Consider the following 16,255-nt stretch of genomic DNA (forward strand, 5'->3'; position numbering starts at 1 on the left):
GAACATAGCAAAGGAGGGTATTTCCTTAGTACGTACATACTACAGGCAAAGAAATTTAGATAGCCATTTTCTATTCTAGGGGAGCATAAGGGGTTCTTGTACCCGACGACTTGTGGTTCCTGATATTGACCCCATATGACACTGTCACGCCTACATTAAATTTTGGAAAAGACGAGGCCCCATCTCACCAATGGGTCTGTGGTTGTGAAAATTGAGAGGTAAAAGCACCAAGTCATAGGCTACCAAGCTTGTGACGTGACACCTTACCTGCAATTTTTCAAGTCATCCATATGAAATGGAAACCGATGTGATATCCACGGGACCAATCAAAATATCTGTTCAAACTTCAGCAAAATGCCTAATATTCCATATATACTCCACTAAATTACCATTCCTTTCAGTACTCAATTCTTCCGATCGATTTGAATGTGACTTAAATCAAATTTACTATCACCACTTCTAAAAGAAATCAGATTCCTAATTGAAAAGAGTACATAAACATATTCATATCAAACTTCCTTCCTTACATTCCTCTTCACAAAAAGAAGGGAACGTCTCAGTATCTTTATCTGCAATTTTGGGCATGCAAACTCCTGATTCTTGCAGCATATTCACCACTCTGCGCATAGAAGGCCGATTATTCGGGAGGGAACTGATACAGAGTAGCCCGATGTCGATTACCTTACAAATGTGTTCTTTAAATCTTGAATCGAGGTTTGGATCAAGCACATGTTCGACTCCTTTCTGCTCCATTATAGCACAAACCCATGTTGGTAAATCTTTCTCCCCAAATTCTCGATCGATGGGACGTCTTCCTGTAACCAGCTCCAGTATGACTATACCAAAGCTGTATATGTCACTCTTTTCATTGACATGAAGAGTGTAAGCATATTCTGAAATGGGTATTATATGTTAGCTAGGACAGAACATTGGCCCCAAGATGTAAGCTTATTGAAAGACTGTAAATCATGTCAATACCTGGTGCAATATAGCCACAGGAACCAGCAATGACGGACATGGACTGGACTGCCCTGTTAACAGCTTTGACAAATTTGGCAACTCCAAAATCTGAAATCTTTGCTACAAAATCTTCTCCCAGCAGTATATTGTTGGATTTTACGTCCCTGTGAACGATTGGAGGAACACAATCATGGTGCAAATACGAGAGCCCTTCAGCAGAATCCAAGGCAATCTTGAACCTCCTTGGCCAATCCAAAAATCGATGCTTATTACTATGCAGCAAATCTCCTAAGCTCCCATTAGGCATATATTCATAGACAAGAAGCTTGCAATTAGCAGCATTGCAACAACACCACAATCTGACAATATTCTTGTGCCTGATTTGCCCAAGCGTCTCAACTTCAGCTTCAAATTCTCCTTTATCAGAACTGACAATACCAAAACCAGTTTCGTCCTTGTTTTGTCGGCCCCACAGCTTCTTAACTGCAACCGTCTCTCCGTTTCGAAGAATAACTTTGTACACTTTTCCAGAGGCACCAAATCCAATCACGTTGTCTTCTTTAAGACAATCATTTATTTCGAATTCACTGAAGCAGAGCTTATGGAAAGACGTCCATTTTGTTATAGTGGCCCCTGTTTGCATTTTCTTGATGCTCTTGTATTTCAACCCAAACCAAACAACCCCAACAAGGAAAATAACTACAGCTGTTGCATAAATAAACTTTAGCATCCACGAAAATACTTGGTTTCTGTACCCCTTTTTGGGTTTGCAATAACTGGCATTATTGATACACAGACCTGGATTACCAAGAAAGCTGTCCCTGTACATCCCCTTAGCAAAAAGAGGAGGAATATTACCTGAAAGCTGATTGTATGATAAATTTAGCATATTGACCTTCAGATTCTGGAGTGACATTGGAACTGGTCCAATAAAGTTATTCTGTGAAAGATCAAGGTAACTAAGCGACGGCAGGTTCCCAAGTTCATCAGGGATATAACCAGATAATCGATTGTTAGCCAAATTAAGCTCATTTAGATCCTTCATGGAATCAGTTCCCTTTGGAATTCCACCAGTTAGCTTATTGTTACTAAGATCAAGCCTCCCAAGTTGCCGTAAGTTTACTATGGAACCAGGGATTCCCCCAGTAAAATCATTATCACTTGCTGAAAACTCAACCAAATTCTCCAACGACCCAATTTCGTGAGGTATGCTCCCAGAAAATCTGTTCTTCGATATCAAAAGGGTTGATAAATTTTTTGCACCATATATCATTTGTGAGATACTTCCTGAAAAAGCATTGCCGTAGAGTTCTAGCAAGTATACGTGAGGCAAGCCCCAGAACTCGGCCGGAATTTCACCATAAAGCTGGTTGTTTCGCATTCTAATCCGGCTTAAACTCTTGCATTTCCCAAGATTCTCAGGAATATTCCCTGAGAATGCATTGTTTATCAAAACTAACTGCTCTAAAGCTCCACGATGGCATAAAAACTCCGGAATGGGGCCCGACAGGTTGTTGTTTGACACGTCCAAAGTTTGCAAAGCCGTGTTCTTGCCAAGTTCATGCGGTAACAGACCCGTGATTCGGTTTCCAAACAATTTGAGTTCATATAGATTCGGAGAATCAGCAATGCTAGAAGGGATCAAACCCTCAAGATTGTTCTCGAACAAGTTCAAAGACTCCAGAGGTAAGTCACACAGATCAGCAGGAATCATCCCAGTAAATTTGTTCATTGAAGCATCAAATCTTTTTAAATCAGTCAAATTAGACCACCCCGTTGGCAAATTCCCATTAAAAAGGTTGCTATAAAGTTCGATTTGTTCGAGGCTCTTGAGCTCAAAAATAAAACTTGGTAGTGATCCTGCGAGTGCATTACTGGTCAAGTCAAAATTCCTGAGTCGATGCAGCCTGCTGAAACTCTCCGGAATCGAGCCAACCAACTGACAATTAGAGAGCCAAAGCTCTACAAGATTCGTCAAGTTGCCGAATTCTCGAGGAAGTTGACCAGGTGAAAAGGGATTGTATGCCAGCATGAGAACTTTTAGGCTTGTTATATTACCAAGAGCAGCAGGGATTGTGCCATTTAGCAGATTCTCAGTGAGTATAAGAGTCTCAAGCTGCCGGAAGTGACCAAAATTTGCAGGCAGCGAGCCAGAAAAATTGTTTGCTGCTAAATTTAGATATCTGCAACAAAGGATCACTCAGAAACATGCTATTTAAAATTAAGAAAACGTATAAAATCTTTGAAATTTCAAGAGCAAAAATATTAATCCAAATCCTATGCGTAATTTTTCTAAAATCTAGAAGTTTGAAAAAATTTAATTTCGATTTCCTCATTAATGAAGACGGCAAAAGTTGGTCCGGCAGTAGTTAATAACACTTAATGATAGACAACTCCCTAATGAAACATGGCAACCCCACCAAAACAAAAGTCCTAAACGTCCATTCAAAAAGTTAACAAAACAAAAAGAAGTCATAAAAATTCAAATCAATTACAAAATCTCTTTCTTAATTTTGATTATTCCTAAGGCAGCACGCCGCCCACGAAAAAACCAACTGCAGAAAAAACTTGGCCCTTTTCTAGACAACTATTGTTTGATATGAATATTTACAGACTGAAAAGTAATCTTGATTGAAGTTTCTTGAAATTTTTCAAGCAAATAATCAGTGAAACAAAAATTACTCTACCTACCTGAGAAACCGGAGGTCGGAAAGAGTATAAGGAATGGGACCAACAAGAATATTCTCGGAGAGGTCAATGTAAGTGAGATTCAGGCAAGAGGAAATGGATAGGGGAAGCGAAGAGCCGATGGAATTGTTGGAGAGACGAAGAAAAGAGAGCGAAGGCAGGCTGCAGAGGGAGACGGGGAAAGAACCGTAGAGAGAAGAACCGGAGAGATCGACCGACACGACGGAGTTCTGGTGGTTGCACTCGACTCCGGTCCAGTTACACGGGGTGGCATCCCGATCGGACCAGCCGGAGAGCGAGCCTGCCGGGTCGGAGAACGAAAGCTTCACCTTTAGGAGGTTTGATCCTTCTTGATTCAAGGCATAAAGATTGAAGACCAGAGTTAGAGCATGGAACAAGAGGAACGAAGCTGAGATTTTCACTTGCATGGCTACTTGTGATGATAAAAATACACTCATGCAAAGAGAACTGAATCAAGAAGATATGCCCCAGTTCCCACTGGGCTTGAATTTATCGGAGATTTGAAGGTGAAAGTGATGGTAACAAGTGTCATTCTTTTGGGGTGGAAAACATAAAAGACACCATATTTTTAAGTGCAAGGAAACGGGAAAAATGTGCGGTGATTTAGAGTTGGGGAAAAGGAGTAAAAGAAAAAAGAACGATGAAAAGCGTGAGGTGTTTTTTGTAGTTTAATGTGGATTATCGGGAAAAGAAGCGTGAAAACTCTTACGGGGAAGAACAAAAATGGGATTCGAACGGCGAGCGGGTTGTTAAATGTGAGCGTCGATTTTCAAAAGCGTGGGGTCTTTTTGCGTTTGATTGGGTGGCTTTATGGTTCATTCTCGTCTGGACTCTTTGGATTTTTGCAATTCCAGTGTAACTTTTTGTGGAACCAAATTCTTAAATTTTATCTTAATTTTTCAAAATCCAAACCAACCAACAGCACTATCTAGCCCCTGCTACTTAATTTTTTTAAAAAATGATTACTTTTTTCTTCTGTCAAAGCACAATGAAAAGTGAAGAACATCAATCACTCTAGAAGAAAAAGGATGTTTTAAGCACATTAACTCTTCTTGTATGCTCTGTGTTTTTGGCCCCCAAGATGCGTAAAATTGCAATTAATTTTCTTTGCCAAAAGTCTATCTAGGACGAACTAGCGAGAGTGAATAAGGGGTTAGGTTCATATATTATGTGTGTGTTGTTTTATGCACAAATCATATTAATTCGAGTTTTTTTGCTTCATAAAGATTCTGGACACAGACGAAATGAGACCGAATTCCTCTGTATCAAATAAAATCCTTGGTTACAATATGGTTACAATATCAACTAGGCAAAAACTTGTAAGAGACGGTCTTACGGGTCGTATTTGTGATACGAATCTCTTATTTGGGTCATCCATGAAAAAAATATTACTTTTTATGCTAAGAGTATTATTTTTTACTGTGAATATGGGTAGGGTTGACCCGTCTCACAGATTAAGATCTGTGAGACGGTCTCACATGAGACTCACACTATGAACTAAATTGCGGGTTCGGATGTGAGAATTATCCTTGTAAAATATTTGATTTATTACATCTCAAAAGGAGAAGCTATATCTTAATAAAGTTGAAAACTGGTGATGCAATACTATTTGACTCCAACAAAGCAAAGTAATGATGGAGAGAAGTCCTATCTTAATCAATATTTTCATTTTACAACTGGCAATAATTCTTGTCGGCGATTTTTTTTTTTAAATAAAAATAAAATTAGAGGACTAAAAATTTACTGACAAAAAATTTTTATGTGAAAGACATTATTAATTAATCTATTATCAATTTATCGAAACTGTAATGGATACAGAGTGTAAATTATTCTATTTATATTTTATAAGTCGGATTATCATTTATTTGCCTACAAATTAAATTAGCTATACATTACATAAATACATGCATACACATGAAACAAGATTTAGGGCAATTTTTAATTCAAAAATTCTTGTAAAACAATTCATAAATAAATTTTGTGAGACAAATCTCTAACACAATCTGATTCATGAAAAAATATTATATTTTATGCTGAAAGTATTATTTTTTATTTTAAAAATGAATCAGGTTGATTCATTTTATGAAAATAGATCTGTAGGATCGTTTCAGAAAAACCTATTTTTTTTAAATAAAAAAAATCATGCTTTTTCAATTGGTTGATTCCACAGAAGTAAAAAATTTGGGGTAAGATTTGTCTCAGGTCTTGCCGGTGTTGCCTATAGGTCGTGATGCGTCTTGAGATCACTGTGTCCTGTCCCCCTTCTGATGGGGAATCCAATCTCGAGTCGTTGCTGTGCTGTATCTACTTTGAAAAATCTTAGCCGTGGCATTGATTTAATATTAGAATTCAATAATTGCTTCTATTGATGAATTTCGATTTTAGATAAATAATTCAAAACAAAATATCACATTCACTTATTATTCTCAATCAATCACATTATACTCTTCCACATATTTATAGTAACATTATCACTCAATTAGATACACATTTTTTAGAAACATTATATAAAATGTGAAATAAGGTAACTAACACACATATGTGTACTTTTGATATGTTGCTCACCTTCGTATCCACTGATAAAGTGACGCTCACATATTGGATGTACAATTTGTATATTCTCCATCATATCCAATAGATAGATTTCATATCATCGATGAGCGCAGAGATTGACATGGTTGGTGGTCATCACGACAAAACTATATATATGAATTCTAACTTCTTATACCTAATATTTTTCAATATTTCAATTCTGTATATATAAAGTAGACATTCTTGTTTCAAAAGAGGTGAATATATTTAATTTACAAAAAGAAAAAAAATTTAATTTAGAAGTTAATAACTTATGGTCAAGAAGTGATGGGAAAACCAAAAGGGTCGAGAACCCTACAAATGGTCTGGTTTGAAACGAAAATAAAAACTCCAAATTTATTTACTAGATAGATTTAGTGTCTCTCAAACATTTATAAACCTCGTTAACATAATTTAAAACTCCTCTTTGAAACTAATTGAAAAACCTTAATTATATGTATATCGTGTTCAAAGGACCACATCCATTTTACTCTTCACGATTCATGCATGCAAAAATCTTGAGAAACAATATCAAAACCTTGATTATATTTGATGGAAGATAAATCTGAATTTTGAAATTCCAAACCGTATGTTGATTTAAGCTCAGAACATTAACAGAAAGAAATCCTTACAAATATAGCAATGGGATCCCATGGAGAAGAAACAAAAACAGATGAAGATCTGCAATTGCATCTCCTGGAGGAGCAAGCAGCGCCTTCAAAACCAGAAAAAACTCCGACGCAAAAGGCTGTCCGGAAAGCCTTCAAGGGCACCGCCCACCTGGCTAATCTGCTGCCCACAGGCTCCGTGATGGCGTTTCAGGTTATGTCGCCTGTCTTCACACATGAAGGCAAATGCAAATCATTCGTCAGCCAAACCACCACCATCGCCCTTCTCAGCGTCTGCGCGATCTCATGCTTCATTCTGTGTTTCACCGACAGTTTCAGAGATGAAAGGGGAAAGGTACTGACACATATGAACATAACAGTGGCTGCCATTAATGACCGTTCGTATATAGTTGTCATTCCAAATATTACATCGTTATTTTATAAACCATGGTTATTCAGAAGCCGAGAATACCTGCAATTTTAACATAGAAGTTAGACCTTGATTGAGAAATGCAATATTCATGTGTACGTGTTCACGTTTTATGCTTTATCCGGAACCAAATTTCGGTTTCTTTTCCTTGAAAAGGTAAGGTACGGAGTTGCCACCTTCCGCGGGCTCTGGATCATGGACGGCTCCGCCAGGCTTCCACCGGAGGAGGCTGCAAAATATCGGGTGAGTATCGCGGACTTTATTCATGCTATATTGTCCATTCTGGTGTTCGGAGCGGTGGCCATGTTCGATAAGAATGTGGTCAGCTGCTTCTATCCTACACCATCGGAGGAGGCCGTGGAAATTTTGATGGCGTTGCCGGTGACGGTGGGAGTGATTTGTAGCCTGTTGTTCGTTCTTTTCCCTTCCAAGCGACATGGAATTGGCTTTCCTCTCTCACGCCGTTAACCTACCTCGCGTACGTCACTTTCTTCTTTGTTAGTTTTTAGATATTTCCTTCTTTCTTATTTTTAGTTTTGCTCTTTGAAGGAATGTTTCCATATTCGATTTGATGCACATGTTTGAAAAAATGCAAAAATTTGTGTGAAACGATGTTACGTATCGTATTTTGTGATACAGATTTATCATTTGGGTCATCCATGAAAAAATATTATTTTTTATGCTAAGAGTATTACTTCTTATTGTGAATATTGATAGGGTTGGCATGTCTCATAGATAAAGTTTCGTGAGACCATCTTACAAGAGACATGCTCTCAAAAAAAATTGGCATTCTTTAAATTTATTTGTCGGATCTCGTTTAATTCGTACCTTTGACATAATTTATTATATTTTATATCATATCTATTTTTGCATTTTCTAATTTAATATGTTCTGCGTATTTAAGAAATTGTTTTTGATTGAATTTTCTCTCGAAAAAATTAAAAGAGATATGACAATAGTGTTAAAGAATAAATAATCGATCCATAAATTGGGAAAATTGTAATGGATATATATATGAGAAAAGTCGATAAAACATGAAATTCGGAATCTCATTTTTTTACAAACATAAAATTTTAAAAAATGCAATATAAATGTGGCAAATATGCTGCTCATGATTTAAAAGGCAAAGATTATTTTGATTTTCTATTGGAGAATAATTCAATTCGGTGTTTTTTTTAAAATTTCACAAGATCATGATCCACCACGAACTAATTAAATTTCTTTTTGTTTCTGGAAATCTTAGCATGTCTTATATTAGTTGAAAAGGCTTTTATTATGCTACCACAATAAGAATATTAAAGGGACAGATAATTTTCTTGACATATATATATATATATATATATATATATATATATATATATATATATATATATATATATAATCGATGAAAAATACACAAATATTACAATACTTTATATAAAATCAAGCATATAAAATAAAAGGAACCATGCATGCATCCACAAAGAATGTTAAACAATTAGTGCAATCAACGGTTCATTTTCGTATATTACTTACTATGTTTTCTATGGTTATTCTAACGATATTCTTAATTTTTTAGAAAAAATTATTCATCAACCCAATTGCTGTGTTTTCTATGGTTATCTTAGTACAAGCAATTATTGATTGCTTCCGAAAAATATCGTAAAAAATATATGTTAACTTGGAACTCGTGAGAAATAAATATATGACCTGGGTTTTATATATCATTAAGCAATATAATTTGGGAACTGGAAACACGTGTCTTGTGATTATCGAAATCAAAATGATACGAAACAATTAAATTTCAAATTAATCAACTATTAAAAGGTTAGTGATCAATTTCACAGCTAAATCTGGCTAGAGAGGCGAATTTAGCCATGATCATGTTGTACAGGCAAATTTTACCAAAATCTAAAGAGGAAAATTAATCACTAACTTTTAATAATTGATTAATCTCTTTTCCTCCTCTAACCCCACACACGTGGAAAATTGAACAAATCACTGAAGCTGTTGAAGTAGTGGTAGATGATCAGATGAATGAAGTTTTGATAACTAAATAGTCCAATGATTTGATATCGAGCCCACATACCAATTTTCTTGGATTAATACGTGAGAAAATACTGGTTGGGGTGTTCGAACGAAGAACTGTTCCTAGCTACTCACGATGCACTGTATGTCGCAACAGAAGATATGACAAATTCTTCAAATTGAACAGACTTTGCTTGTTCCTGGACAGACCTTGGGTCAATATCTTGGCAGCTCCCTTGCTCGAAAATGATGAAGGAATTGTAGCAGAAAGTCACCCTTTCTTGTAGCTAGTGGGACCGAAAATTTGGAGTGTTTTAAAGAGGATTCTTGGTGTGATTACCTCAAGCTCCATCCATTATTTTTAGGCTATAAGCAACCAGCTGAAAGGTCTCTCATTCATGGCTATTTATTCCATTTCAATATCATTATTTTACCTTTATTGTGTTGTTACAAGTCCATGAGACTGGTTCACCTTTCTCTCCTTCAACTTTTCGAAATATGGCTTGCAATGGGTGTCATATTTTCCAGGGTCGTTGATGATAAATATTTATTGATGTAAATGACTTGTAATGACCATTGACTTAGGCGAGAGTACTCAAAAGCGGATATTTTAAAAGCAAAGACATAATGATGGTTGATTTAGGTTCTAAACCATCTTACGTATGGTGCTTTCTTTCATTTGGGGCAGAGATCTTATGGGGAAAAAAAAGATGTGTAGGAGAGTAGGGAATGACAAATCTATAAAGGCACATCAAGACCCTTGGATTCCGGAATTTTCTGGATGTAGGAGTCATCCCAACTCGCTTGTGAGTTCAGATTTTAAAATGGCACGGTATATTCAAGAAGATGGGAATTGGAATGAACAAGAAGTGAGACATTATTTTCCTACTGATGAAGATATTTTTGGAAATTAATTGTACACCTCGCCCATTGTTTCTATCGCCTCGTCCGCAAAAAGATCGGTGGAAAGTAATCTGGAATCTTAACCTCCCACCCATGGTACGTATGTTTCTTTGGCATGCTTCGAGAAATCTCATTCCGGATTCGATGAATTTACTAGCTCATGGTATTTGCATTTGTCTAAACTAAATTATGCTAGCATGTGTCGTGCTTTGTTATTTTTTCGGGATATAAAATATGTGTGAAGGCATACTGCCTTTCGGGAAGTTTTGAAAAAAATTCAGAGGAGCAGATTTAATTGAGATAACATCTGTGATATTGAAGCTTTTTAAGACCGAGGACTTCGAGTTGTTTAATTATGGTCATGTGCTAGGCTATCTGGACAGAAACATGTAAAAGAAACCATGATTAGTTAGATCACAAAAGAGATTTTAGAATTGATGGAGTAGCTGCTTTTTCTTGGAAACTTGTAAGGCTTGCTCCACCAGAATAGATTGGACAAAGACATTGGATCGCTGTTGGACGCCACAGCCCCGAATAAGATGAGATTAGATGTTGATGTTGGGTTTGATGGAGTTAGAAACAGGTTCGGTGTTGGGGCTTTGATCAGAGATGACAAAGATAAAGTCATGGGTGTCTCGGCTTGCATAATACGACATCTCGGAACGGTGAAAAGTGCGGAGTTATGTACCATTAAACTTGGTATTAAAGAAGTTTGTGTTTTTTCAGATTCATTACAAATATACATGCCATCAATAGTTCTGCGTTGGTTGCTCACGATGGATGTTGTTCAAAACTTGCTGGATTCGGATGCTTTCTTTTCTATCCACCACATGCCGAGAACGACGAACCGGGTAGCTCATCAGCTGGCTCGTGAAGCCTCTGAATCTTCTTATTTTGTTGAATGGTGTAATGGTGAAATACCATTTTAGTTAATTAATAATGTAATTATATACCATAAAATAGATTTATTAGTGTCCTCATAATGTTTTAAGTAGAGGTGACCATTCGATATGTTGTGGTATTAACATCTCCACTGCAACATCTCATAAACGTTACCGTTTGATTTTCATCTTGTAACTTTGAATTTTTTAATCTATTTTTTGGTCGAAATAATTAAATCAAATGAATATTAAATATTTGACATCGATAATCTCCTATATTTGTCATGTAAAGATATAAAAACTATATTACAGATAAAAATTTACCTAAGCAAAATGAAAAATGTTTTTCTCCGATTTCAAAATATTGAGTGATGTTATGTTTTAGTTTTTCCCATTATTTTTGTTTAGATTAATTTTAATGTATGTGACATATGCTTTATTTACATCATATGAGTTATGTAAGAGATAATCATTGTCAAATAAACAATATTCGTTGTATTTAGTGATATCGGGAAAAGGAAAAGAATAAAACAAAAAATCCAAATTACTTGATTAAAACTAAATTTTGACAAATTATATGAATAAAATTCAAAACAGACCAACTTACTATACCAAAATTAGAAAATTCTCACATGCTATTTACTTATTATGACAAAATTTACCAGATGCAGTGCAAATTGTCGAATCATTTGTTGTTCATATAATTTTCAATTATTGCTTGGTTAGATAAAATGTGCAAAGCTTGTACGAGCTACCCCATCTTTTTTTATTCCTTCACGTGGGATATCAATCAAAGAATCGAGGACAATATTTATATAACGATCGATCGGACCCTATATATATATATATATATATATATATATATATATATATATATATATATATATATATATATATATATATATATATATATATATATATATATATATGGTGGCGATAATGACCATTTCGAGGAATGTTCGTACGTGAAACGACCCACTGAAATAATAATTAAGATGAATTTAAAAAAATGCCAATTTTTTTTTTTGGAAAGTCGATTTAAAGAGAAATTCAGACAGCATTTTGATCAATAAAATCTAAATTTTACGTTAGAAATTTCTTTAGTTTTGAAACCTGCTTTTATGTGGTTCTTAAATTTAGCTCCATCTCTTTCTTTGTCCGTTGTTGCCATTATTGTTTTAATAAACTTTACAGTTAGGACCAGTTTTTTATTTTTTCTATACATATTTGATGCTATATAAATTATTAAAACTTTCGATAAAGGTGTAGAAATTGATGGAGCTTTTTCTAAAAATAAAACAAATGGCTCTAATAGCTAAATTGTTGGACTTACGTTGGATGACAATATTCGTGTAATAATGGTTTTGAGACGACTTACTTTACCCAATATTACTATTCTTATACATTTTTCGACGGGTGAGTTGTCACGCAGAGCTTGTACATTGTAGTTTATTTCGTTCTCATGATGTGAAGGTTAAGGCATTAGTCCGATGATTTATTCACTAAACATGGAAGAGTAAATTGTGAGTTCTTACGTCATCAAAATAAATAAATATATATTGATATTCTTATATTTCAGCTTTATTTTATCTTTAGAAGTTGTTTTACACTTCGGAATATGTTCTAACTTCAAATAATCTTCTTACCAGCGTCTGCAAAAGCCAAAAATTAATATGGCGTTTAAAATTTCATATTCAACCTCGTTCTAAGAATTTAAATTTTTTTTATCATATCCAACATAAACCTATTTCTGTTGTTGTTATTATTATTATTATTATTATTATTATAATAGGGAGAATGCCTAAAATTTTCAGCTTAACGAGTATTTTTTTATCTAGAAACTTCTTCAGACCGGTGTTGAAATAATCATAGGTTTAAGCAAAATTAATGCTCTTTAAAAAGCAATTTTTAATGTTTGATGTTTCTTTTTAGGCAAAAACTTACATGAAACGATCTCACGAGTCGTATTTTGTGAGACAGATCTCTTATTTGGGCCATCCATGAAAAAATATTACTTTTTATGCTAAGAGTATTAGTGAATATCGGTAGGGCTGACTCGTCTCACATATAAAGATTCGTGAGACCGTTTCACAAGAGATCTACTATTTTTTTTAGGCAAAAATTTGTGTGAGACGATTTTTGTCACGCCCCGAGCTCGGGCCCGCACCTGCGTGACTGCACAATGTGCCCCAATAGCAACTACTTCGTATTCGTCTTCGCTTTACGAAAATGATTAACCCAAGTTGCTATAGAAGTCCATTGTATAAATTCATTTTAAATCTTTGATTTTTTCGATATGGGACAAGGATATTACAATCATCCATCCTTCAGAACGCGACGTCCTCGTCGCGCCCAGACCTCTCGATCCACCAGCACCGAGAATCTTGAGGTGGCTCCTACAGGTTCAAGAGGTGGCTCCCGTCATGTAGCACTTTTCCCCGCAGGTTCAAGAGGTGGCTCCCATGCACATAGCACTTTGCCCCGCATAGCACTTATTTCCCGGTATTTCATGCCGATGACCGGCTCTGATACCATTCTATCACACCCGAGCCCAGGCCCGCACATGCGTGACTGCACAATGTGTCCCAATAGCAACTACTTCGTATTCGTCCTCGCTTTACGAAAACGATTAACCCAAGTTGTTATAAAAGTCCATTGTAAGTCATTATAAATTCATTTTAAATATTTGATTTTTTCGATGTGGGACAAGGGTATCACAGTTTCAAGGTCGTATTTTGTGAGCCAGATCTCTTATTTGATTCATCCATTAAAAAGTATTACTTTTTATGCTAAGAGTATTACTTTTTATTGTGAATATCAGTAGGATTGACCTGTATCACAGATAAAGATTCCTGAGATTATTTCACAAAAGATCTATTTTTTTTCAAATTCAATACCCGAATAAAAACAATCGCCACCTCAAATATCTACGTTTTGATTTATCGTCACGTATACTTCGACAGCTAGTTATTACTAAAGCAATAGGTCCTATATGGCAACCATTTTTTTAGTAAAGCATTTTTTTCATAACTCCAACGAGATCTCCTTCCAATAGAAATTGTCTAAAAAACCATCCCAAAAATGTTTATGCATGATAATTTTCAAATTTAATATTTAAAAATATGATAATTGTTTGGCATAACTAATTGTAGGCATAAAAAACTTATGTGAGACGGATATCTTATTTTGGTCATTTATGAAAAAAAATATTATTTTTATGCTAACAGTATGACTTTTATTGTGAATATCGGTAGAGTTGACCCGTCTCACAGATAAAGATTTTTTGATACCGTCTCACGAGAGACCTACTCTCGTAGTCATCACCTAGTTTTCCATTTAAACTACCCCAACCTCAATATAATATATATACACACAAACACATGTATTCAATTTATTTCAGAAAATTAATTTACCTTTTACTTAAAAATTTATTCAACTACTTTTTAGTAAAAATAATAAATGAGATGTTCAATGAATAATAATTGGATGCACATTTGACCATATTCGGGATAAATTTAAAAATAACCCATTTAATTCTCCCTTCAATTAACAATAATTATTTTTTTTTGGGAAAATATTGACAATATCTTTTTCTTCAAAAAATAAATAGTTATTCAAACATGATAATAATATTTTTAATTTTTATTTTCGAAAATACAGATAAAGCAGCATTGGACAAGGACAAGAAGACGAAGACGTGGACAGCGACATATCTTCTGTACAGTTTTCAGTCGATATAGACCGTGGAATTTATGAAGCCTATTTATAATCTAATCTATATATATATTAAAACTACATTGACATCCTACCAGTTTTCAATTAATTTAATAAGATGAGAACAGTTGACATTATTGTTCGCATTCACTTTTAATAAAAGCTTGTGTGAGACGGTTTTACGGATCGTATTTTATGAGACGAGTCTCTTATTTGGATCATCTATGAAAAATTATTACTTTTTATGCTAAGAGTATTACTTTTCATTGCGAATATCGTTAGAATTGACCCGTCTTACATATAAAGATTCGTGAGATCGTCTCATAAGAGACCTACCCTCATTTTATTATATTTATTTATGTGTTTATTTTAATTACTAATGTATGTAACTATCAAATCTTTGATCTTTTTTAGAGATTTTAAAAGAATAATCATTTTTTTCTAACATTTTATTAATTTAAAGTTAAAACAAACCAAATTGTTATAAAAAAAAATTAAATTAGGCATTTGAAAAACTTAACAGAAAATCGAACCGAAATAAACTAACTGTATCTACTATTGTATTAGAGATTTGATTAACGGTGTAGATTAATTCTTCTAAACTTTCATTTGTCATCATATATTATGTCCAATCAAATCATTTCTACTTGCATGGCTCCCTTCTTTCTCCGGAGAAATGTCGATGCTACTTGTGGGGACAGTAATCTCACAGGATTTGGGCCGTTGATTTTAAAGAATTTGATGGACCTCGCATATGAATTGGTGGATCCCGCATATATGTGGTTAAAATTGGACATTTGATATTCTCATGGGAGCAGTACTCCATGAAATAGGGTGAAATATTCCCTTCTCCAGGTTCCTGCAGGGAATCACGATCCATGTTGGAACATCCACATGAAAGAGCTCAAAAGTGGGATCACTTTGCGGTTTCGTGGTCTTTTTAAAAAATTGCAAACCAAATTGTCATATGCGGTTTGGTTGGTTTATTTTTTTACAAAGTAATCAGAATTTTACATGTAGAATTAGCTTTATGATTTTGAACGGTTTCAAATCAAATCATATATTTTTCATAAAAAAGTAATCTTAATATAAAAAATAAAATATATATCAAATCATACAAAAATAAAAGAATAGGTCTCTTATAAGATGGTCTCACGAATCTTTACATGTGAGACGAGTTAATCATACCGATATTCACAATAAAAAGTAATATTTTTAGCATAAAAAATAATATATTTTCATGGATGATCCAGATAAGAGATTCCTCTCTCAAAATATGACACTTCAGATCATCTCATACAAATTTTTGCCAAAATTAAAATTAGATAAAACAATAATTAATATCAAAATATTTGTAGTAAAAAATAAATACTCTAACAAATACAATACTAATTTGAAGAATATGTACGAAGAAGATAAGTTTTTTTTTTTTTTACTAGGAGGAAAATTTTGTCCAAAGTTAGATAAATTGA

At 34.4% G+C, this 16,255-nt stretch overlaps 2 protein-coding genes across 2 annotated transcripts; one reads left to right on the plus strand and one right to left on the minus strand.

Annotated features, from left to right (window-relative positions):
• Positions 1–52: 52 nt before the first annotated feature.
• On the minus strand, positions 53–4,563 carry LOC140813859 (uncharacterized). The gene is made up of 3 exons (XM_073172640.1): positions 3,652–4,563; positions 979–3,143; positions 53–893 (listed from the first exon to the last, which is right to left on the minus strand). Exons 1-3 carry the CDS (start codon positions 4,104–4,106, stop codon positions 505–507), a joined length of 3,009 nt encoding a protein of 1,002 aa, XP_073028741.1. The 5' UTR covers positions 4,107–4,563; the 3' UTR covers positions 53–504.
• Positions 4,564–6,844: 2,281 nt separating this feature from the next.
• On the plus strand, positions 6,845–7,746 carry LOC140815735 (protein DMP7). Its single transcript, XM_073174793.1, has 2 exons — positions 6,845–7,203; positions 7,435–7,746. Exons 1-2 carry the CDS (start codon positions 6,883–6,885, stop codon positions 7,744–7,746), a joined length of 633 nt encoding a protein of 210 aa, XP_073030894.1. The 5' UTR covers positions 6,845–6,882.
• The last annotated feature ends 8,509 nt before the right edge of the window (positions 7,747–16,255 follow it).

The sequence above is a fragment of the Primulina eburnea genome, chromosome 15 (genome assembly GCF_022965805.1).
Source record: "Primulina eburnea isolate SZY01 chromosome 15, ASM2296580v1, whole genome shotgun sequence".
NCBI classification, from domain to species: domain Eukaryota; kingdom Viridiplantae; phylum Streptophyta; class Magnoliopsida; order Lamiales; family Gesneriaceae; genus Primulina; species Primulina eburnea.